The sequence below is a fragment of the Micropterus dolomieu genome, linkage group LG19, assembly GCF_021292245.1.
Source record: "Micropterus dolomieu isolate WLL.071019.BEF.003 ecotype Adirondacks linkage group LG19, ASM2129224v1, whole genome shotgun sequence".
Classification (NCBI taxonomy): Eukaryota; Metazoa; Chordata; class Actinopteri; order Centrarchiformes; family Centrarchidae; genus Micropterus; species Micropterus dolomieu.
This window is the reverse complement of record NC_060168.1, coordinates 3,122,025-3,147,072: the sequence shown is the minus strand read 5'-3', so window position 1 is coordinate 3,147,072 and position 25,048 is coordinate 3,122,025. Positions and strand designations below refer to the sequence as shown.

The 25,048-nt window shown below is 41.0% G+C and overlaps 2 protein-coding genes across 3 annotated transcripts in view; one reads left to right on the top strand and one right to left on the bottom strand.

The window, feature by feature from the left end:
• The window catches only part of setd7 (SET domain containing 7, histone lysine methyltransferase), a 519,573-nt gene that overhangs the window by 130,764 nt on the left and 363,761 nt on the right, over positions 1-25,048 (top strand). The window lies entirely within an intron of this gene.
• The window catches only part of slc7a11 (solute carrier family 7 member 11), a 30,356-nt gene continuing 22,937 nt past the window's right edge, over positions 17,630-25,048 (bottom strand). The window contains exons 8-12 of the mRNA XM_046031396.1: positions 21,037-21,140; positions 19,956-20,052; positions 19,371-19,520; positions 18,978-19,155; positions 17,630-18,338 (exon numbers count right to left, since the gene is read on the bottom strand). Of these exons, the coding sequence (XP_045887352.1) occupies positions 18,283-18,338; positions 18,978-19,155; positions 19,371-19,520; positions 19,956-20,052; positions 21,037-21,140 (585 nt within the window). The 3' untranslated portion in view covers positions 17,630-18,282. The remainder of the gene's footprint in view (positions 18,339-18,977; positions 19,156-19,370; positions 19,521-19,955; positions 20,053-21,036; positions 21,141-25,048) is intronic.

The following is a 25,048-nucleotide window of genomic DNA, read 5'->3' as shown; positions in this document are numbered from 1 at the left end:
CGTTTCTGGTGTGAAAGCATTTTTTGGATGGTTCGGACTTTTTAGACTACTTACAGGAAGTTTGGCGGTTGCAGTGTAAAGCGGAAACAAAGAAATGCCCTGAAATAAGGACACAATTATAAATCTGCGGTGACAGAAGCACACGGCCACATACATCTTTGGTCCCTCCTCAAACGGAGGTGCAGAAGGATCGCTTGCTGTCTTCTCGTTCGCACAACGAGGACGTTTAATTGTGAATTTGAACTAGCCGTCAGTAGTTGGTGCTGCGGGTAGTAATGCCATACTGATAATAAAGTGGCAAATATGCACATGTTCATTTTTTATTCATTCATTCTGGTCCCGCTGAACTGTTTAATAAACCAATCAATGTCAAGTACAGGGAGACGCAGCCCACATAGATGATGACGACAGGACGCAGGTCTGTCACGTAAAGTCCTTTAGTGCGGTCGCAGAATTGCAGTGTGAAACCAAAACTAACCCAATGTATCAAAATGTATCAGAACATGAACTTTGGTTCGGACCTTGGTCCAGACTTTCAGGTGTGAAAGCCCCCTTACACTTAAATTTTCTTCATTTGACCTTAAAGTTTCTGGCCTGGTTCATGTGGGACACCTGCGGTTACCATGGTAACAGCAAGTGTGGTTTAATGCTACAGCAAACACTGGTTGACCAGCTGCTGTTTGACCATGTTGTTTTTAATAAAGAAGTTACTGATAATTACAGCCTCCGTCAGATGTCATGCTGCCCACGGCGCCAGTAGTTTTCCACACAACAGCAGGACACAGATGCTGGAGTTGGAGGTGTGCTGCCTGTTGCTGCAGCGCTTCATCTAAAAGCTCACTATGAATAAATTAATGAATATTTGTAAGTGTATAACTGTCATACACCCAAAGGTGTCCAGCCCACATGGGCTTACAAGACATACAAACAAATGCAAAGCAAGCAAATACCCATATATCAGATATAAACTTAACAAATTAAACATACAATGCTGTCATAGGTTGATAAACATTTAAAAAAAACTGACATGTGACTACTCCATCTTGTTAAATTACTCCTTTGTAAAAGGAAAAGTGTCAACCTCTGCGACCAACACATTTTTTTTACAGTTTTTACTGTGACTGCTGTACAATAAAAGAAAATAAATGATATTAAAGTTGTTGCTTTTGTGCGAGACTAATGAAAAGTGAATTCATTTCACAGTTATTACATTGTTAATTGCACGCTAATATGCCTTTAATGGTGCCCCATAATATATCTGCAGGAAGTTAATAAGCTTGATCAATACCAATGAATCAGTTACTTGTGGAGCAGGTCATCATCACCAGTGGTTTCATTTAAAACTCAGTGAAGCTTGGTTTCTACACAGGAAATGTCATATGAGGTTCTATTATAATACACTCAATTAGACATGACAAGGAGTCCATTTCCCTACAAAACAATTAATCTTTTAAAACTGAATTATGTATGAGAATTGTTGCATATTTAAGGTGTTACTGCAATGAATATTCAGGACATGTTCTTTGCTCATTACACATGGCTGCACATTTCTGAGGAATAAAGACAACCAGCTGAGCTGCAGGCTTGTCATTTTCATTCATACTGCTCATGTCAACAAGTTGCATTAACACAGGAGAATTGTGGGAGGCTGAGTCATTTCCAATGTGAGATTAAAAAAAACCTTAAGGTTCTGTAATACCATATCATATGAATCATTTTTGTGACTATACAAGATTCAACTATCTCAGAGTAAGTGGGAGTGTAGCAGATGCCACATTGCAGTATTTTTATCAAATTAGAGAACTAGAAATCAGTTTTTATTCTTACTGAAGGAAACACAACAATCCAAAGAAGGTTAAAGTCAAGGGCAACTGGACTTGGTTGAAGACACTAGAAGATGTTTCATCTCTCATCCAACAGACTTCTTCAGTTCTGACTGACTGGTAGGGAAACTCAGCTATTTGACCTCTGTGGGATCGTTTGACAAGATCATCGATACCGATTGCTTTTCTTGTGTTTGGATGTGCTGTCTTTAGGGTGGACCAGTATCTTTCTTAGTGTGTTATTGCCTTTGTGGTGGGGATGCAGGTGAACAAGGAAGTCACGTCATAGGATACCATGGTTTTATCTGGGTCCAGTTTCAGTCCTCAAACCTTGTTTACAAAGTCAATGGAGTTTTGGATGTGGTGGGGCAAGTTACAAACCAAAGGGGCTAGGATGGTAGAAATGTGTTTGGGAATGTTGTAGGTGACCGAGTTGATGCTGCTGATAATCGGCCTGAGTGGGGCTCCTTCTTTGTGTATCTTGGGTAGTCCGTATATACATGGGATGGCTTCTCCAGGATACACAGTAATACTGTTCACGGGTGATGGTGTTTTCTTTCTGTAGCTGTTGTAGACATTCTATGGCCTTTTCCTTGTAACCGCTGGTTGGGTCTCGCCTCTGTGTCTCACATGTGTTTGTGTCCATTAGTAGTGTGTTGACCTTGTTCTGGTAGTCTGCTGTGTTTAGGACCACTGTGCATCTTCCTTTGTCAGCAGGTAGTATAGTGATGTTTTGATCCTTGCTCAGTGATTCACAGAGTTGAGACAGAGCAGCCATCAGAGAGAAAACTAGAAAATATTTCTAATATTTCTCCATCAAATATGAACCTGTTTCAGCAAAATCAGTGAAAAAAGTTGTGTTTTTATACAGTAATCAGTGGGGCTCGGGCCCAAGAAACACTCTGCTTCAGCAACATTATATTGAGAAATCTTTTCATTGGGCGCTAAATTAATAAAACAAGTGCAGAATGAGTCATCAACATCTTAAAATGGTTTTCTAAATGACTAACTCTTAAATATAATCAAGAATACTTATTATTAAAATTGTCAAATGTCGTTATTCTATGTTTCTCTAAAAATCCACTGAGCAGACTACTCATCATTGATACTTCTCTTGTCCTGATTTGCTTGTTTGGCATTGAAGTAATCCAAAAGTAACTAAAAGTAACTAGATTACATTACTTTTTTATTTTTTTATTTTGTGGATAACGTTACCGTAATAATCCTCCCAACCCTGCTCGTGAAGGTAATTGATGCTAATTCCCTTTTCATTTTGAAAGCCTCACCTGTTGCTAAGCTCCACAAAATCCCAAATAAGTGCTGCACACAAATAACCCTTTTCTTCCTTTCTTTTGTGGTGAAATTTTATGGTGAAAATCAGCCAAGTGTTCATTATTCCTCTGTAATAAATGAACTGTTCAACACTTCACATAGGTTGTGTTTGCTTTCTCAACACTCTCAACACAACTTAACAGTAATTAGCATAATGACGGTCAATCACACATCAAAGGTGACGCCTAGGGAACAGCAGTGTTTCATGTTTGAGCCTTTTTCCCTGTGTGTGATGATACACTGCCCAACTATTTTAAAGCCCAGTGTCTGAACCAGGACATGAAAATATAATACTTTGCACTAATCAGTATTTTTATTAACACACATTATGTGTAATGTTAGAGGTGACAGTGACAAACCCACTGAGAATGATCACCAGCTTTACAGTTCCCCTCAGCGATATGAAGTCTTTAATAATCTATTAGTATTAGAGTAAAAATATTAAAATTAGTATTAAAATGATTGTAAGGTTAATGTAACGTTACTTAGGCCCCACCCACACTACTGCGTTTTGGTTTTAAAATGGAGACCTTTTGCTACGTTTGCATCTCCTGTCCAGACTAAAACAGAGATGTTTGAAAACGCTTCCGACCCCGTTTTCGTTGCACAGACGCTCACGTTTGGCTCTCTGATTGGGTCTCAGAAATCACGCAAAGCAGAAACACGATGCTACTGACAGAGTTTGAGTTGGTATTTTTATTAAAATATTTGCTCCATCTGTCAGTCTGAGAATATGTAGACAGAGCAGAATGAGGTGTAAACAAACAATAATGAGTAGGATAAGTGAATATTACAAATATTAATGCTTGATGCTGTACTGGTTGATGATCCAGCATCTCCTCTTCTGTCAAACTTAAACACAGCACCTGTAATTTATAAATAGCTGTACTATTATTGATACTATTATTAATTTTAATAAATAATAATTCCTTTAATACATTTTCAAATTCAAAATACTATTTCTAATCTGGCTTTGCTTAATACTTGATGGTTTACTTTACTGAAAGATGTGTATCCATATTGTCCAGTATTCCCAGTGAATCAACATTTTAAATTTAGTTTTCGTTGTTAATCCATTGCCTTCCATCTCTCATGCTAATCCTTGTCTATTATATTAAAAAAAAGATTTTCAGCTATATTGTCTGGACTGTTCCCCACAGAGGTTGCTGCTGGAGTTTCATTCCATGCATGAGCATATGAATGCATATTCGCATGACTTGATTATCTCTTCCGAGCTGCAGTTTATAAACACCATTGCCTGGTGGTGTTTAAGATTCAACATTCAATACTTTATTGCCATGTTGCCAAGTTGCTAGGAATTTGGTGCAGCGTTTGGATTCGATGGATTTTCCCTGAGGGGAGAGTCCCCAGTAAGGGGTCTCTGAATAGAAGTCACATTGATGAGTGAGTTTACAGTTGATGATTTTTGAGGTGATGCTAACCTGTCCAGCTGCTTCTTCTGTTGAGCTGTGGAGTAAAAAGTAAAAGTACACTTTCTATGGAAGCTCTGTAGAATTGCAGCAGCTCCTCTCCAGAAACACCAAATGTTTTGAGTTGTCGCAAATAATCTCTAGTGGTTTTTTTTGGTGATACAGAGCAGGTTGGTTTCCCATTTCAGAATGGAGGAGATTGTTGTACCCAGAAACTTAAAGTGTCTACTCTTTCCACATCTATACCATTTATGGTCAGTGGCAGCAGAGCCTTTATGTTTCTGCGAAAGTTCACTACCAACTCTTTCATTTTAGAAATGTTCAGTTCAGGGCTATGGAGACGACACTAATCCACCAGAGACAGACGTCATTGCAGTAGTCTGATTCATTGTCTGATGAAATCAGACCAACTACTGTTGTGTTTTTAGCAAACGTATGCAATTTAACAGATTTACAAGTTGAGATGCAGTCATCAGTACAGAGAAGAGGTGAGAGTACACAACCCTGTGGGCGCCAGTGTTTATGTGCCACTTTTGTAAGAGCCTATTGTTGAAACCACTTGAGTTTTATGGTACAGAAAATAAAAACTCAAATGGCACAGAGAATGGCTAATGCCTAGTTGCCTTCACTTGTCAAAGTGTTTTGTTGGTAAGATAGTAATGAAAGCGGAGCTGTAGTCTACAAGTAAAACCAGTGCGTAGCTGGCTGTGGCCTCTAGGTGCTGCAGAATGGAATGGAGACACAAATTTAATAAATAGTTGTATTTAAATTAGGGTTGGGCCGATAGCTGACAGACATCACGACGTTGAGCAGGCATCGTGATTGCCATCGTCCATCCCGACTTGCTTGAGAGCGTATAGGGCCACCTGGCTCTGCTAGCAGCACCAGTACAGAAGAGAAGGCAGGCGAGAAATAAGAACAGATGAGCCCCCTGAGTAATGCAGTTTATTTTGGACCATTATGAATCACCCAGAGAACATAGAGAGGGCAGGAAAGAGTACCAGCAGCTTGTGAGATGTACAAAAAAAGTCAATGTACACCAAAGAGTAAAATGTAGATGTGCTGGTACTGTGTACCGGTGAGTACTGGCCCACTTCAAGCACTCATAATGGCAGAGTTTAGGTATAATGACTGACAGAGAAGACTGAGACCACTAACAGCACTGTGTGTGTGTGTGTGTGTGTGTGTGTGTGTGTGTGTGTGTGTGTGTTTTATGTGAAGCCATAAAGCGAGAGTGAGATCAGTCAAGATATTTACTGAAATAAAATGAGGCCATCTTTGTGCTCTGTTCCCAGAAAGTGAAAGAGAAAACAGCCCTGCAGGCCTAACATTTGATTTAGATGACTTTATGGCCACATATAACCTGATCAGTTTGCTCCATCACTCTGCCCTCTCAGCTTTATGAAACCTACATCACCCCTCTTACTTCTCTTCATTCATCTTCCATTTGTTCTCAGTCGCTTTATGTCATTGGGATTCTCACTTTATTTCAGGGGAAAGTCAACCATTTCTCTAAGAGAGGAGCGTGAGAGGGTGTGTGTGTGTCTGTGCCTGTATGTGTGTGTATCACTGACATGGAAATGACTGTCCAGCCTAAAGTGGACGGCTTGGTTGAAACCAGCTCATGTCCAGTCTGGCTGGCTGTATGTCAGCCTTCTATACTTATCATTACACATGCAACAAGTAATGGGTACCATTTGGATTTTCTCTGAAAAGAACAATGCTACACTAATATGTAAAGTGGTACTTGTGCCCAGAACATGCCCAAATCTGAACATTTTTAGATGCCTTTCATGACACTGTACATAGACCTGTACTCACTCACTGCCTCAGTAAGCTTAAACTAAGTACTAGTGAGATCATGTGAGAGTGTCTGACACCTTGGACTTTAGGGGGATGTGCAACACTAATTCTAAATGTATGAATCAGATAATCTAATCAAGCTCACTTTAACTTTAAATTGTCAAGGTGTACGGAGGTTAGAAAGTTGGCAGAACTTTAAAGTATGGCTTATGCAGCCAAACAGCAAGTTACTCAGTAACACATTACTGTAATAATATTACTTTTCCCAGTAACTAGTAGTGTAATGAATTACTTTTCCAAAACAGTACTGTTACTAATCTAAAGTAACGGTGCATTATGTGTGCGACTGCAGGGCAGGTCAGCAACACAGGACCATGTGTTGTTCAAGTCAGCTGTTAGCCAAAAACTAAAGGAAGTATGGAGAGCGAGGGAGAGAGGCACTCTTTCCACAGCTGGAAGTATCACCATTATTGTGTCAGTCTAATATGCAAAGAACATTGTTGTCCATTGTAAACTTTGTGCTTTACTGCTTAATGTGCAGATAAACAGTAGTTCTAGTACTTTATTTATTTATTTCAGCCCGTGGCAATATTAGTTAAAAAGTCATGAGAAACTGCTTTGTTTGGGGGGTACGGGAACGGGCTGGAAAGTAATATAGTAACATAACGAGTAACGTATCACCTGGCAATGAGTAAAGCAATATTATTACTTTTTTAAGGAGTAATAAGTAACTAGTAAGTTATTACAATTTCTCAGTAGCTTGCCCAAAACGGATTATAAATGACAAAAAACAAATATAAGAAATACAGATAGAATCTAAACTACAAATAAAAGAACATGATGTAACCTGCCATGCAGCCATTGTTAACAGTTCACTGAGTTACTCGCTGTCCTCAGGTTGTGACACAGGGACACATACTGTATTTGGTGGCGAGGTTTGTTGTATTTCCTTCTCCTAGGATTATTCTTAATTTATAGTTATCTTCAAGCTTTTAGAAATCTGATATTAATAAATGGATTTTCTCAAAATATAGCTCTCTTATGCTTCTATATTTATCACATTTCAGGAAAAAATGCATCTCTGTCACACCTCACTCTCACATACTCTATAATCTCGTGGTAACCAGGACTTTTTATGTCTCCTTTTTTCAGTTACCAGGCTGTGGTCACTGAGTCTGTACTTGGTAAGAAGCTGCCTCTGCTTGATATCTCTGACAGAAGAGAAACATTCTGCCATTTCATAATCTCTGTTTATGGCCAGATAACATTCTAGTTTGTGTTGTTTTTTGTCTTTTCCGCCCAGTGTTCCAAATAAGTGTTGTTGCTTTGAGTGATAACTTCGTTTATTCTAACTGGTGTTTGTAAAGCAGTGCTGGCTTGAGAAAGGTGTGTGTGACATGTTGCAGGATTTGTTTGTCTCAGGATTAGCTGCATAAGGAACTCTTTTCTAGGTTCAGGGTTTTAAGAGAATTGAAGGGAGTCTTGGGGACTTGATCTGAGGTGCATCAGGAAGTTTAGTGTTCTTTTTTGGGTATCTATTATCAGTGGAAACCGCCATAATTCTGCCCTACACACATTTGTATGAGACTTTCTCTGAATGTGTAGGATGTTTCAATGGGATGCTTCTCCCATCTGTTGTAGTTCTGATGACTGAGTGGACCCCAAACTTCACCTAATAATCAACCTCTTTAAAAGTCTCTTCCTATTATCTGAGCGATCCTCTCTTGGAAAATAGATATGCAATAAATAGACAGAGCCACCTTTCAAATGACATGCAAACTGCGCTTTCGAGGAGTTCATTGCATGACTGTGTGGCAGAATAGATCACATGTTCAACTGAAAAAACGGCACAAAAGGCAAAGGATTAGCAGTTGATTTATAAACTCTAAGGTAATTCAATTTTGAATATTTTTCAGAACATTATTACATTAACTACAGATCCTATCACAATTAGACAGACAATTTAGCCACACCATCACACCCTCATGGCAGATTTGTTGTTGGATGCAAACAAAATATATCTCAAACTTCACTAGTAGGTACATGCCCCTCATGATATAAAGTAATATATGGTGCAGAGCGTTATAGAGATAGACAAAAAAGGGTCATGTTTCCGTGTCACATGTGAAACCTGTAAGCACTGCAAAACCTGTATAGACAGCAACCCTGCACGAACGTCTCCTCACCTTTACCCCTGTGTATTGTATCATCATCTACTTTTCTATATGGTCAATTAGTTCAGTATATATCGTTCTAATGTCTGGCTCCCCTGATGGTTTGTGCCATTCTGCCTGACCTGGACGGATGAATGGATAGATGGAGGGATGGAGGGAGGAGGTGTACTGGTTTTGAAATCCGGAGCCTCTCACCACTTTCAGCATGTCTGACCATGAAAGTGAGAGGGAGCGGAAATTTGTGAAAAGAGCAGAGTTGGTGGGTCTGCAGGAGGCTGGGAGAGGAGGAGAGAGACTGACAGAGCCAGGGAGGTTCATTTGAAGGCAGACAACTACATGCGGCTGACAGGTGGGAGGGAGGGCGTACAAAAAGATCAGCCAGCAAGCAAGTTGATCGGGCAGAAGGGAGGGAGAGGTAACAGACTACAACAGTCAGATAATGAAATTGATTGCAGGGCACTGATGGGTGAAGGTGGTTTTGGCTGCATCATCCAACAGGACTAATGGCTTTTTTGATTTGAGTTTGATAAGTACTGCTATTACCATTGTTTATTTTAGAATGGATGCATTTTCCTGCTACTTTCATTACTAATAATTTAAAAGAGTATCCTCACAAGAGAAAAATTACCACTTTTCAAGTATCTAAATGTCAAGATAGATTACAGTCTGCACTCTGTGTTTTTCTTTTAGCATCATAACTATTACAATTATTGCATTTATAAGAAACACATTCTGGAACTAATTTGATTTTTAATGGAATCATTTTTAATCTAAAAAATTCCATTGACACGGTTTCCATCAGTTGAAGTTTGCTCAGTTGTCATGGAACTGCAGATGTTCAGACTTCCTGCAGTTTTAAAGAGGATGGGCAACCTGGGGGCTACTAATTGTGTTTTTAACATGTTTTTAGACTTGCGAACAGCATTGGACAGAAATGTCTGTTTCTCTGTCAACCACTTTGGTGCAGACTGAATCTTAACAGGTGGATGATGAAACTTCGAACAGACATTCAGTACCTTCTCTTTTCATGTAGTTTCATCATCAACTTTTTCATTTGCACAATACTTTAGTTTATGGAAAACTAAGGACATTCCCATTAGCCTCATCTGTACTGTGTGTTTAGTGCTAATTATGGGGGCGGCGCTAGCCTTTCAGCACAGTAGGGGCGGGGCTTCATCACAGGGCCCACCTGCTAACAAGTCATTTATACTAAGTTTACATGACCCAGGACTCACTCCGAAAGTCCACTGAGTCCGTCTGCGTCGCGGCTGCTGGAGTTGATCGCAGCCTAGAAGCGTCCCTCAGCTCCGCACTGGAGAGAATATGCAGCCAGTATACTTTTGCGCAGCTTCCATCAAACAGCACAGAGCAGACGAAGTCAGACACAAAACGGCAGAGAATCTGGACAATTTTCAAAATAAAATACCCTGTGCAGACTCCCGATCGTAAGTCAACAACACTAATCACCAAATCAACAAAATCTAAACATGTCAGTAAAATTGCTCTTATTCTGAAATGCTCCCTGTGGGATGACGGAACGAAAGCGGGCCACAGAGAGCTGTGAAGATGGTATAGAAGCACAAATGAACAAATTAAAAACAAGTCATTAACGTTGGGGCAGGTTGTACGCTCTGCTGCTAAAATGCTTCTGAGATAAGGCCAGACTTATGAAACAAAAATCGGGGATTGTTGGTGGTCAGCATGTTATTAAAAAATATGTTAATATGAAATAAAACAGGGGGATGATTTCGGTTTTATAATCTGTCAAATATACTGTAACTCTTCTGAATGAAATCAAGTCATTCTGAGGCAGAAACTACCTTTCAGTCAATAAGTAGAGGCTGCAATTACTTTCTGGCAAGTACAATAATGCATTTTATGTGTGTTTGGCTATTTAATGGTATTTTAAGAGGGAAAAAGTGCTAGGCGAGTTGTAATCTTTCAAATATAACCCTCATGAAAATAATCAAGTCATTTCAGGGCAGAAATAACTTTCCAGTCAATAGAGGCTGCAATCATTTTCTGGCAAGTAGAATACTGCATTACATAGACTGTATTGGACATTTAAAAGGTATTTTAACAGATAAATAGGACTTGATTGGTTGGTACACAGCAAGTTAAATAATGTAGAGTCATAAGGATAATTGCAAAAGAGATCTTGTCTTTACTTTATATATAGGGCCTTACTCAGCAGTAAGTCATGTTAATTATAGGCTACATTCGTTTTCCAAACATGAACAAGGATATTAGACATAGGCCTGCCAAATACATAATCTATCGGCAACAACAGGCTTCAATTATTGTCTATAATCACGTAAATGTGTCAGGGTGTGGTGTGGTTAAGCAGGTTGGTGGACCCAAATGTAGGACACAGAGCGGAGCAGGTACAGTTCAAAGGGTTTAATAATGAAACTTAAGGCGAGCACACTTACAAGGCAGAGTGTCTGAGTACGACGTAAACCAAAAATAAACAGAGTCCAAATAAAATGAGGTAATCCAACAGAAATCCAAATGGGATACAGATCCAGAACAGGCAGGGCAGAACACAGAGCAAAACTACACGACATGAGACAGAGCAACAAACAAGCTACAACAATGATAAGGATTGAGGGAAACAAGTAAGCATATGTACACACACACAGGGTTAATGTGCAGGGCGGGAGCAACACAGCTGAGAGACATGAGGGACTAATCAAGCACACAGACACACAGGCAGGTAGAGTGATCATTGGGGGGGAACAGACAGAAGCAAATCAAAATGCAGAGCAAAACTGATCATAAGGTCAAAACTAACACAACAGGAAACAAGCAGGCTGAACACAGAACACCATCAACTAAAACACAACACACGCAGAGAACAAGAACTAACAATTAACAGACAGACAGAAACAGCACACAGAGAAACACAAGACAGGATCGTGACCAAATGTCATGCTTGGTTACGATAAACTGCAAACACTTATTGGCCACAATTGTGATTATTCTGTTAAGAAAGAAAAGGTAAAGCATCACAAAGACATACCTTTGCTCTTACCACGGACATAAAGTGATGTTTATTAGCACGTTATGTCTGTTTGATCCAGATAAAAGCAGCTTCAGATGTAAAGAGACTGGGCAACACAGCTTTAACATGCTGCGAGTGCTCCGCGGACGACACCTGTACGCTCTGCTGTCCAGTCTTTCTGGCCATGTAAAATCTGATTTCAGGTCTGTTAACACCTTATACAGTCTATGATTAACGCACAGTTAAAAACGGGGACGTCTGGTCACCCTATTCTGAGAGGCTTCCAGTGGAAGTTGATGCTGGGCTGAGGACAGAACTAAACCGGGGCGCACACGCAGCCTGTGTGAGTACATCCATCCCTCAGAATTCCTGTGATGCATGTGAAGTGACGGTGAAGGGAGTTTTGTTAAAATTTGCAAATAAGTTTCCCATTTGTTTGAAATACAAATGGTTTACAATTGAAACCAGGAGTGAATGGACTGTTTCATTTGATAAGAACAGCTGAGTTTTTTATTCATTGTTGGAAGTGAGCTGCATGCAGCTTTCACGCCCGGCCAAGTCCACAATCAACTGACATAAACTTCCTCTCACCCAGCCGGGGACGTGCGTCGGCCGCCCCCATGCGCCAATCTACCTTCTGAAATCACCACTGAGAAACTTGTAGTCTTATAAATGTTGCTCATGCTGTATTTAGTCTTAATGCTATGTTGAATATTACATGTTTTAAAGCTAAAAGTTACAACACTGGAGGCTAGTTGTGAGCAGCCTATAGATAATGGATGACCGAATGCAAAACCTGCTGTATGTCAATGGGACAAATTTGCAACATGGATGTGTTAAGAGAGCTGGATACTGTGTTTTCAGCCTTGCTTCCCAATTTTTTCAGTTTCCACTTGTGCTATTGCAAAGAAAAAAAATGGCCCAAAAAATATATTCCCCATCAACCTCCATTATAAAAGATAGACATGTAAAACTGTTGACGGGACATGTCAGTCAAGGTCAGGTATTAATGTCTGTTAAAGGATATTTTAGTGATTTAGATGTGTGCTGTCCTAATGTAATGTAAAGTCTATGGGCTGAGTGGGAACGGGTCAGAAACACTAATGAACATGTCAGTGGGCTGCACAATGTGGAAGCAAACCCGGCAGCTAGAAAGCATTTTTGGCTTGGCTGGGCAAGCAGTTTTCACTGTGTGAATGGCCGTCATTTTGGAGTCTGTTATCCAGTTCTTAAAATACAGCCATGATTTGTACAACCTTTTGCAATACAACTGACCTTCAGTGGTTTAACTTCTAACCTTGCTGCAGTGATCTAGCAGTGTACTCCAGGACCCCACCCTGTGACATCACTGTTGGCTGTGGTTAGGGGTGCAACAGAGCACAGTTCTGACCACACCCATCAGTGATGCTGGCTATGTTCACAAATGAAAAGGACTAGACACTTTCAACCAGAGAGGACAATGAAACACTGCTTCTCAGCCTGCTGTCATGTTACTCTTTAAAGGTATCCAGAGGAATTCACCGTGTTTATATATCGGCACAAAGCAGCAATGTCATTGCTAGTTTCCAACCAACCATTTTCACACACCCACGTTGCCCACGTTTTGTAAGTAGCATATGTACAGATGTATCTGTGTGCCCATGGGAGTGTTGGTGTTAAAATTAAGGTGCATTGTAGGCACATCGCTATCTTGACGAAACAGAAAGTGATTGACCAACATGGTCTAAAGTGCAGGGCGCAGTATTTCCCTGTTATTTGAAGGCCGCATTATTCACATAGTAAGATGCCCCCTATTAAGATAGATGCTGTGTGCATTTACGTATGAGGCACAGCAGCATAACTTTGGATTTAGCATCGATTATTTAAATCTCCTGTTTTGTAGAGGAGACGAGCTGTGTAAAATGGACGTTTATTACTTAACAGAGACTTGAGTCTGCAGTGTAGTTCCAACACTTGATCAACCACAGCTCTGTAGAGTAAAAATAGGTTTCATGATCAAAGAAAGATGTTTTTTTTTCTGTCATTCTCACTCTGTCTTGCTTGTTCACAGGAGCTGTCTTTCACTCTGCTGCGAGTCTGCATCACCCTTTATATTTTGGTATGGTTTTTATAATACGCCACGTGTGCATTAATCCGCAATTGAAGTTTAGGTGCACCTGGCTTTTAAAGGGAATGGGAGATGACATTCTGATTGATTTAATTCATGTTATGCCCAAAACACAACTATAAATAATTAAAGGAACATTATGTAGTATTTTTATTTTAAAATAACAACTTAAAAATCAAAATCATTTCTTTGTTTCTGTCTTTGCTACTCCAGGCCCCCTATGCTGGAAACTGCACTATGTAACTTTTGAGACCCGGGCAGAAAACCTTTTGCAACTAAGCTATAATGTTTTATAGGATCAGGACAACTCTTTAGCAAGCAACCTATAAGAAGCAGTTTTAATGTACAAGTATGTACATTGTTCTTTGGAAGAAGCTCCCTCAGTATTCCCAATATGGATATCATGGCAGAGGCTGCGAAGAGACTGAAGCACTTTTGGAGGAAACTTAGGAGAGAAAGAGAGACTGACTGAGCAAGCGACCCGACTAAAGTAAATATCAGACTGGCTTTTACTCGTTGCCGTGAGCTAAAAGAACTAAAAGGATGCTTGTTGTTGTACTAGTCAGTTATAACTGGCTGCCTTGCTGTGTCTTGTGTTGTTGTACTTGCTTGGTAGCAAAGTTGTTCACTAGAGCTAAATCAGGGTTTTCACAGACAAAGGTTTAGCTGCTAGCTATACAACTCGAGTTGATGTTAACAAACTTACTAGCTAACACGGACAACAGTAACGTTACTGTAAGTGCTCTTGCGTTGGCTGCTGTTTAGCTTTGGTGGCTAGCTTGCCACGCAAGTTTCCAGCAACATTATACCACTGTTGGTGAAGAGCGGTACTGGTGTCGTGTGGGAGCTGGGCGAACCGGCAACATAACTCATAACAGAGGCGAACAGACAGAAGAACTTCTGTATCTCTTCCTAGAAGAGATGAGCAGGGTGAACAGGCTGTGGCTGGGTGGGTACTGTCCTTTAGTATCCTTTGGGCTCTGCGTAGGTACCTCACCTCACCGATATCACTGATGCTCGGGAGATGGGTACCAATGATCTTCTGAGCACTTTTAATCACCCGCTGCAGAGCCCTCCGGTCTTGGGCCGTGCACATCCCATGCCAGTTTGTGATGTTTCAAGGCAGGATGCTTTCTATTGCTCCTCTGTAAAAGCTGACAAGAACTTGGCACGCGAATTTGGCCTTCTTAAGCTTCCTTAAGAAATACAGTTGTTTCTGAGCTTTCTTCGCCAGCGTGGAGATGTGAGATGACCATGTCAGAACCAGTTTCTCAAAGCACTTCATCTTCACTTCTCGTCCACGACCATCTCCACAGTCTTCTGAGCGTTGAGCTCCAGACTGTTCTGGCTGTACCAGGTCACCAGATGGTCGATCTCCCACCAGTACGCGGACTCATCCCCACCAGAGATGATCCCATTGAGGGTGGTGTTGTCCACAAACTTCAGGAGCTTGACGAACTGGTGACTGGAGGTGCAGCTGTTGGTGTATAGGGAGAAGAGTGCTGATGGTCCTGGAGTCAGAGACATGTTTTCCCATTTTAACGTGCTGCTCTCTGTCCGTCAGGAAGTCAGCGATCCACCAGCAGGTGGAGTCAGGCACGTTCAGCTGGGGGAGCTTGTCCTGCAGCAGGGCCGGGATGATGGTGTTAAAAGCAGAGCTGAAATCCACAAACAGGATCCAGGCGTAGGTTCCTGGGGAGTCCAGGTGCTGGAGGATTTAGTGAAGGGCCATGTTTACTGCATCATCTACAGACCTGTTGGTTCTGTAGGCGAACTGCAGGGGGTCCAGGAGTGGGTCTGTGATGGATTTTAGGTGGGACAACACAAGGCGTTCAAAGGACTTCATAACCACAGAGGTCAGGGTGACGGGTCTGTAGTCGTTTAGTCCCGTGGTCCTTGGTTTTTTGGGGACAGGGATGATGGTGGAAGCTTTCAAGCAGGCTGGCACATGGCATGTCTCCAGTGAGGTGTTAAAATGGTTGAGCACAATGAGGTTTCTGCCTCCTGAACAGTCTGTTGACGTCCCTCTCTAGGATGGTAAGAGAGGGGGAGGAGGTGGGGGATGAGATGGTGGACTGTGGCCGATCAGTGGTGTGACGGGGGATGGTGTCAGGTCTGTCCCATTGTCTTTCAAAGCGACAGTAAAACTGGTTCAGCTCGTTCAGGCGTGAGTCGTTCATGGAGTGGGGGTATTTAGGTTTGTAGCTGGTGATCTGTCTGAATCCTCTCCAGACAGAAGCAGAGTCATTCCCTGAGAACTAGTGTTGTAGTCTCTCTGCATACAGCTGTTTAGCATCTCGCACCGCCTTGCTAAACCTGTACTTTGACTCCTTAAACCTGGCCCGGTCTCCACTCCTAAACGCCTCCTCTTTTTCCAACCTCGGCTGTCTGAGCTTAGCTGTGAACCAGGGTTTGTCATTGTTATAACTCACCCTGGTGCGTGTTGGAATGCAGCTGTCCTCACAGAAGCTGATGTAGGATGTCACAGCATCAGTAAACTCATCCAGATTGTTGGTAGCAGTCCTGAAAACATCCCAGTCAGTGCAGTCCAAGCATGCCTGAAGATCCTCTACAGCTTCACTGGTCCATTTCTTTGATGTCCTCACTACAGGTTTACAGAGTTTTAAATCAGGTGGACCATGACATGATCAGAGTGTCCCAGTGGAGTGCGTGTGACGGCGTGATAGGCACTGCTGACTGTGGTGTAACAGTGATCCAAAGTGTTCCCCTCTCTGGTTGGACACTAACAATGGAACAATGGAGTCCGGGTTTGAGAGCTCTGTGTCATGATCCGTTCTGTACAGTTAGAAGCCAGCCAGCTGCGGCGCAGAGTCCAGTATTGATTCACACAGCCACGTCACCGTGAAGCACAGAACAGAAGATAAATAAAAGTCTCTGTTTTTCCCCACCATAAGCTGAAGTTCATCCAATTTTTTGCACAGTGAGTGCACGTTGGAGAGAAATATTGCCGGTAGCGGTGTGCGGAGAAGGTTTTTGACTTGGCGCAAATAAACTCGTTAGTAATTAAGTGCACCTCACGGCTCGCGCTGTGAGTCGTGTCGTTGTGTAGAGTTTTGCCATATAAACATCTAAAACCTGAGGCGCAGCTTGGCTCTGTTTGGGACTGTGAGCAGCACTTTACTGGAGCTGCTGAACTTAACATGTGTGTTTTGAGTGTTGCCAGTTGGTTTCGATTTCACATGCTACATTCTATACATTTTTTATATTTTTAATTGTCACCTGCTGCCTGAATTTTGTGTTCCTCTTTACATAAATGAAGACTTTTCCACCATAAATTGAGGCAGAAAAGGCATAAATTTTCCTCAATTGTTAAAAAAATTTTGGGAGGACCCCCAGACCCTCCTGTTCATTTGAGTCATCTCCCACTATTGAAACTAAACCAGTGCTCTTGCATTTCAAGAAATCTCTGGGTTGACTCACAGTTTATGGAGGGACATAGGTTTGGTCTCCTAATTTAGGCTATGATGTTGAGGTTGACAAGTATGCTGGTCAAACATATTCATTATTGACCATGATTACTGACTTGGCTTTTCATCTATACATGCTAAAATTGTGAGTTTGGCTGCTGAACGTTTAAAACAATTCTTGAGGATAGGGGAGCGATGGCCCCAACCCCTGAGGTGGACTTTTAGGGTTGGGCCTGTGGGGGGGGGGGGGGGGGGGGGGGGGGGGGGGGGGGGGGTGCTGATTTAAAATCTCACCTAGGGCGCCAACATTGCCAGTGCCGGCCCTGCCTCAAATCCACTACAAAACACAGCAATCAACTGAAATGATCAGCTGTACTCTTGTTCAAAGATCTATTTATAGCAGTAAAAAAAAATGCAGGTTTGTTTCCAACCTGTCTGATCATTTCACTGATTGGATTTATTGTGCCGTCAGACCTAGTGTTGTGACCTTCAGCATTGATTCCTCACAAAAGTTACATATATGATTAATTTTCTTTTGCAGCCCTTTAATTGATACAGACATAATCATTTGTATTTTCCTCTTACACAGGCATCATAAATTCCTCGCCCAGAGTTTCATCTGTGTCCACAACATTATCATGACTGAGGGAACTGAAAATCTATGGCATGTGTCCTATAGAAAAGCTTTTTATTTTAGAAACACTCATTTGGCTTCGCCCTAACATTGTCATTGTTTATTGATCACAATGTATGCTCGTTTTACAATGTTTGATATTTAAATGCCCCAAAAAATGACCTAAGTTTACATAAATAACACATTACAGTTAGTGGTTACGTCAGGAAACAGTGATAAGGTGGCACCAATCAAAAGAATCAGATACTATATAATATAATCACATTAGTCAAGACAAGATCATGTGCAGTGACTTGCTCTGTACAGACAAAGTTAGTGTGGGTTGTTGAGTGGACATTTACTTTTACATAAATAATCACATGTTCACAGAAACAATGACATGTAGATACCAAATTATTTTCACTTGGTACAGACAGTGTATCCTTTGATAAAAACACATCATATAAGCTCACATTCAGCAGAGACATTTATAACTTTCAGTTTTACTTTCTTCAGCACAGTGTGTGATCTGAAGGGACCAAAGGGGTGATACTGTGTTTGTGTGCTGTTATTGCTCAGCAGGGACGACCTGAAGGAGGATCTGCAAGGTCCTGTTGAAGGAATCTGAGGACACAAAGAAAACCATCCAATACTGTTGCGTTATACACTCTATAAGGTAACTGTTTGACGCATATTTCTTTCACTTCTCAGCTGCCAATGATTGGAAAGAATAATAACAAAACCTTGAAACTTGTGACCCTTAAATGCCTTTACATTTTAATGTATATGCCCCCAGTTTGGAACACAGGTTTGAAATATTTAAAGTCTCAAGCCTAACTCAAGAAAAATGTCATGGATTTATCATGGTTATGTTTTTATCTGTTTCAGAGATTACAACCACATTAGATATTACATTACACATTACATTATACAGCTGTTTTCACAGGCTGCATCGTAAACTGATGGGCTTCATGACATTACTGTTAAAGTTCCACTGTATAGGACTGTGGTTCTCAAACTGGGGGGTTGCATGAGTGTGATTCATGTGTTGACATAAAGGAAAAAAGGGCTCTGATGCTAGCAAGGCTAATTTGCAAACCTGAATCTTTTGCTTTATTTCAATCGCCTCTGTTGTTAATGATCAATAAAAATGAAATCCACTTTAGCTGGAGTTGGCTTGAACTTTTTTTAGCTTCTAAAGGGGCGCGTGAAAGAAAAAGTTTGAGTACCCCTGATACAGCGTAACTGTTAGTTATGACTTACCTAAGGCCTGTTGAAGCCACTTTGGTCTGCGGTTGAAGTAAATGAAAATATAGTAGGCGGGGATGCCGGTGAGGGAGATGGCAAATCCAATCCCTGTGTTGACCGGGTCCGAGTACAGAGACAGGAAGACCATGAAGAAACACGTGAGGCAGAAAACCACTGGGATGAAGAGCGGGACCTGTAGACAAGTCAGGAGTGAGGTCTGTTATTTCTATCTTTATACAATATGTAAGCTAATATGCATGCATGTTTATGGAGTGGTCAGAGTTTTGTAGAATTACTGTGAAATACAATGAAAGTGAGTAAGTGACATGTATTTTGGTTCATAGTGTAGCACAGACTCAGGTAGAATTTAGTACAGCTACATCTGTGTACAGGTGTGGAAACACTGACCTTAAAAGGGCGGGGGAGGTCCGGTTTTGTATACCGGAGGTAGATCAAACCCAGCACCACTACACCAATGAACAGCCACCGCAGGAAGCTCATGAAGTTCAACAGGCTGTAGATATCTCCCACAAACAGCTGGAGCATGGTCATAGGGTACTATACATACAAACACACACACACAGACATTTAGGAAGTTAAAAAATAGCTGCTGTGGTTTGTGAAACCGTCTTAATGGTACCATCTGTTTGCAGGAAACCTCAAACTCAGGTCAATTGTAAACCATATCTCAGCATTCAAGGTATAGGGAGGTAACCATAGCAACAATATTATGCTTCATGAGACGTTGGCAATGAAAAGCTTTCAGAGCAAACAATCCTTACAGCATTAATATTTATGTTGTCATTATAGATTTTTGTTAAATGCTAGTCGCTATTGATTGGCTCCAGCACCCCCAGCATACACAGGATAAGTGGCTGACGATGAATGGATGGATGCTACTGTTGTTGTCAATGGTTGTTATTTCAGAAGAGGGTCTTAGTAATATTTAGAGTTGTCAGCAGTTGATCGTTGCCATTATAGTGGTAAACTGACCAGTATGAGGACAGCAGCCAGTGGAGTGTGTCTGTGCACGTGGATCATAGACAAAACTTCAGGGAGCTGTCCTTCACGCGATGCCACGAAGAACATTCTGGTGAGCATACACACATGGGAAGATGTACACATACATAAATTTGAACAATAATGGCAATACAAAATTCAAATAATATTGAATTGATTGTTTTTGTATGGAAAACAAGCTCAATTCACTCAAAACTGACATGGTGAGATTATCTGCTTTATCAACAGAGAATGATTTTTGTTTTCCAGACAGCACGATCTAAACTGGGAACTTTGATATTAAATAGGGTGTCAGGGTGTATCAGGAACCTGCACACTATGAGAGTCCAAACAGAGGCAGTGAACAAGAAAACTCGGCAAAGTCTCAAACGGTGGCTTTATTTGCTGCACCTGCATGACTTTATGTGAAAGAAGAAAACATAACTAACATATATATGATCATATTCTAAGAAGAAGCTTTCCTGTGTCTCTTCCATTTTGCGGTTTTTGGATCACTGTCAGGCTACTGTCAGTGAAACTCAGTGCCTCCTGCAGATATTTCACATTAACAGCCTTCCTGTGGCTCAGATGTCATAATGCCTCTGTTTCCTGGAAGGCTTTAAAATTGAAAAGTGACGTGTTAATTTTCACTGACAGCTGCTTAACAGCTTAACAGAAAAAGCGGCATGGAAAAGTGACTTCAAATGAGTAGTCAATGCAAACGGCGTTCCCTCAGTGCAGTAGACTGATAAATATAACATGGTATAAGATATCACTCTGGTGTTGTGTTGAATTAGTGTTGTGGAAGTGCACATTATACTTCATTTACCATGTGAGCCACCAGAGTGCCGGTAAATTCCCTCAACTTGATGGCACAAATATTATATGAGATAATTTATTTAAAAATTTTTATTTGAGAATTTACAGTATACTAAATACCATAAACTGTAATTATTCTTTCTATAGCTCTCTACCACTGGACAAGACATCGGTGCTCTATGGTACTTCACTGAATGTGTGCGTTTTGTCTTTATGATTTGAATGACAAAGGCCAGCATAGAGGAAGCATCTGTACCTTGATAGGGCAAAGAGGCCGCCATTCATGGATCCGTAGCAGGAAAGCGCCACAAACACCGGCACCACTGTCGAGAAGTTCCCCATCAGCCTCTCAGCAAAGGTCTGGGACAGGTAGAAACAGAGGGAGCAAAGTGAGCAAGAGTATTTTTTGTTTCAATGGTGTAATAAGTGACCCCGTGATATCAACATAGGTCAGGTCAAAAGACTTCCCCAGAATTCAAGTGCATCACTTCCTTTTTAGCCACAAACTGATAAAAGCAACTTTCAGTGTTTTCATCTCATTTTTGCTCAGGTAGAGAAATAAAACACGGTTCTGTTACTTCTGTTTGATAAATATGCTGTACCCATCTGTAAGACAGTGTAATGCTCTACTAAAGTCCTACTGGGCAAATATAACTGAGAAAACATAATGTTAGCATTTGAACATTAGCCTAGGTGTGAACAAAATAGAATATCAAGATCCAAACCTGTGTTTGCCACTGAGGTTAGTTTTGGAGACAGCATGAGTTAAGGGACACTAAATAGTGGCACTGACAACACAAGTTAAAGAGGTGGTATTATTCTCATTTTAAAATTTAAATTTAAAATTGAATAATCCTATTTAGGGATTGTCGCAGAACATGGTTTAATTTTCAAAGAACAGACGTGTCAGAGTAGCCGCTTGGGGAGCGTCCCTGTGAAGTCACAGGGATGAAAGGGAAACGGCTGGACTACAAAGGAGCTGTTTCCAGTTCAGAGCAGAGTTTTCTGTGGGAGATGGGAACTCACTTTGGGCTGGAATTTGGACTTTTTCACTTTGCAAACCTGTTACATGCACAAAAAAGGTATTTAACTTTAAAAGCATAACACCACCTCTTTAATACATTGACTTCTCATTATATTAACTTTGCCAGTGTTGACATTCTTGTTAGCTAGCTAACCCTAACATCACCTGCACTACCAAACATCAAATAGTTAAGCATTGTATTAAACGTATAGCAAGAAATAATATTTGCACTACGTTGCACTGACGCTGTTTTAAGTCCTGTGTGAAAGAAATGGCTGCTTGAAAGAATGGACGCACGTCACGCGTGGATTGCAGACCTGGGGTCCCCAGACATGAAGTCTGCAGTTAGACCCTCTTGATATAATGGGACATCATGAAAACAAAGGGACACCTTTTAAAATTTTAAAGTTGGTTCCTGATAGCAGTACCAGTTTATACCACAAATAAAGGTACAGTTAATAATGTATTTTTCCACTTATATATTTTGACCTTATGTAAAGTTTCTTTGAATACCTATTTATAAATTAAAGTTATTAATATTAATATTATTAATTTTATTATTATTATGTCAGTTTTGGTGGCACATTGTTAGGGAAGCCTGAGTGGCACAAGTGAAAAACTATCACATTCAATTCCCGCTAGCGGTGCTTCAACTAGCAGTGTTGTTTGGAAGCTAGTGAGGGAACATCTACTGGTTGGACAGCAAAACATTTTATAAACCATGAAGCAATTTTTATTTTAGATCATAATTATTGTAGCATTGTAGCAGTCACATTTTTTATGCATTGTGCATTAAAGGCACAATTTGGTATCCAAAGCTAAACTAATTGCTAAACAGATTGCACCAGCACCAAAATAAAAAAAAAAACACTGCAGTGGAACCTGCCATAACTTTCAAAGTAAATTAGTTTAATACACATACTAGCAGCAAAACAACTAGCTTTAAGGAAATACTGTTTTCTGAAGCTGTCAAATGTTGTTGAGCTCAATAATGTATGTCAACGTTGTAACATATATTTTTTATTCTGATTAATGGAGAAACATAAACTACTCATTTTACATTCATATATCAGAGTCAGAGAAACAAATGTGATGATTTCCTCGTGATGACTTGAGATACACACAAAATGACAATTATATGTAATTCTTCAAACCCTTCAACTCTTTCCATCTATTACCCTTCACACTCTTACATTATCTGAATGCACATCTAATTTATGTGGTCTAAAATTACTAATTGTGCCTTGAGGCCAGCCTCCTCGAGACAAGTTTTCTGTAATTAGATGTAAACTTTTGCCAGCTGTCTGTGAGAAAGGAAGAACAGAGTCTAATTCTTTTATCCCCTCAGCCTTCTAAGAACAGATAAATGCTCTTAACACCTTTCTTAAGGCGCTCCTATCACTCATCGTACACAGGGCAATAAAACTAAATGCATTAGAAAAGATCAGAGATCGCTTGGTGAATAAGTCTTCCCCAGCTATAGGCTTACAGTAACACTGATAGCAGTCCTCAGTCTAATAAGCAAAGGTGGCTGTTATTAGGGGATGCCTATGATGTGATTAACATTAACAGGGCTGGGCTGGAACAATCACATTAGCAGCTGCTGGGAAGCCGAGCTGTCAGAGACACTTCTCTAATAATGACATGTTAAGTGCAGGAAGGCAACCGTGGTGCTCACATTAGGGGTAAACATAACTAACAGCAAAGAGGTGAGACCTCAACTAAATGCTTTCAAGTAGCACACACTGTAGGAGAGCCAAGGCCGGCTGGAACAACTCTACATCAAAAATCTGTTGACAGCTAATTGGTGGTTGGTTTTAAAATGTAAAAATGACGGGGTCTATATGTAGTTTTTTAATAAAATCATTGTCAATTACTCACTTTTTTATTGCCTATTTATGAACGGGTTGTAACCTCATATTAAAGTGAACCATTCGCCTGCTCTCTCAGACACTTGGAACAGCCACTATGCTGCTTCTTGAGCTTCTTGCCTACTGATTCTGAACTGTACACAGAGCAACAACACTGCAGCTAACAACATGGGGTCTGCTAACAACAAAAAACAACTGGCTCCCAGCACAACATAGACTCCAACACAAACTCCACGTAAAGATAAAACAACAAAGTTTTATGCGCTGAAGCCCGTCAGGCCAAACAAGAATCAGATCGATGTCGGGCAAAAACATGGTCAACATCGGAAAGGTGTCATGGAAAGACCTCCGCTTTGTTTTGGATATAAAACCCATAAAAACCAACGCAGAGCTGGCTTTCACCCTGTTGGAGAGGTGAGCTAACATTACTGCAAAGCATGTGAAATATATTGTGATGTTGTGTTTTAGTTGGCTCAAGTTTACTATGGCGGCAAGCCATTACTTAACCAGCTAACACTGGTATCGGTATTATTATTATTATAAGTGTTGATTTTAGCTTCTAAGAAATTATGTTAAGGTACAAAGCAAATGTGGAGCGATTTGTTTCTAAAACCAATAGTGATGCAAGGGACATAAGCATGGATCTACCGCTGTTTGCTTTGTAACATTCAATTTAAATTTACGTTCTCATACAAAGAGCATGGATTAGTTCAACATCACGCTGATAAAACTATTACTATAACGTTGCAGTGGGAGTTTATCTAAGTTTCCAGCATGTTGTGTGAAGCTGTCTCCGGCGTGTCGGTCTCTGTTTTGGCTTGTTCGAGCACGAGCACACTCTTGCAAAGGGGGGTGTTGCAATCTGAAACCTCACTGTGAGAGGCTCACTGCAAACTGCACGTGATCCCTTTCATAACTGGGGAGCACTTGCTGACATTGAATACATTGACAAAGCATCTTCCTCTTAAAAATGCAAAACTCTGTGCTTTGATTTGCATTCAGCTTTGGCAGGACTATGCTGCTCTCTGCTGGACAACACTGAAATGCAGTTGTCATGCCCTCCTGCAGTCTCTCTCTCTCTCTTCTGTGCGTGTCAGTGATTCCCTGAGTAGAGACAGGTGTGCAGGAGCCAGAGCAGAGCAGAGCCAGCTGTATCTCATCCTGCAATCTACTCTCCTACAAAGACTCAGCTCTGCCACACTCACCTTGCCTGGTCGTAGTACCTGTTCAGCCAGTTTGTTTCAAGCCACTGTTGATTGACATTTGTTCGTTGCCCGTTTACCCCAGCCTAATCATGTTTCTTCTCAGTCCAGTCCAGGCTCATCCACCCCCCCCCCCCCCCCCCCCCCCCCCCCCCCCCCCCCCCCCCCCCC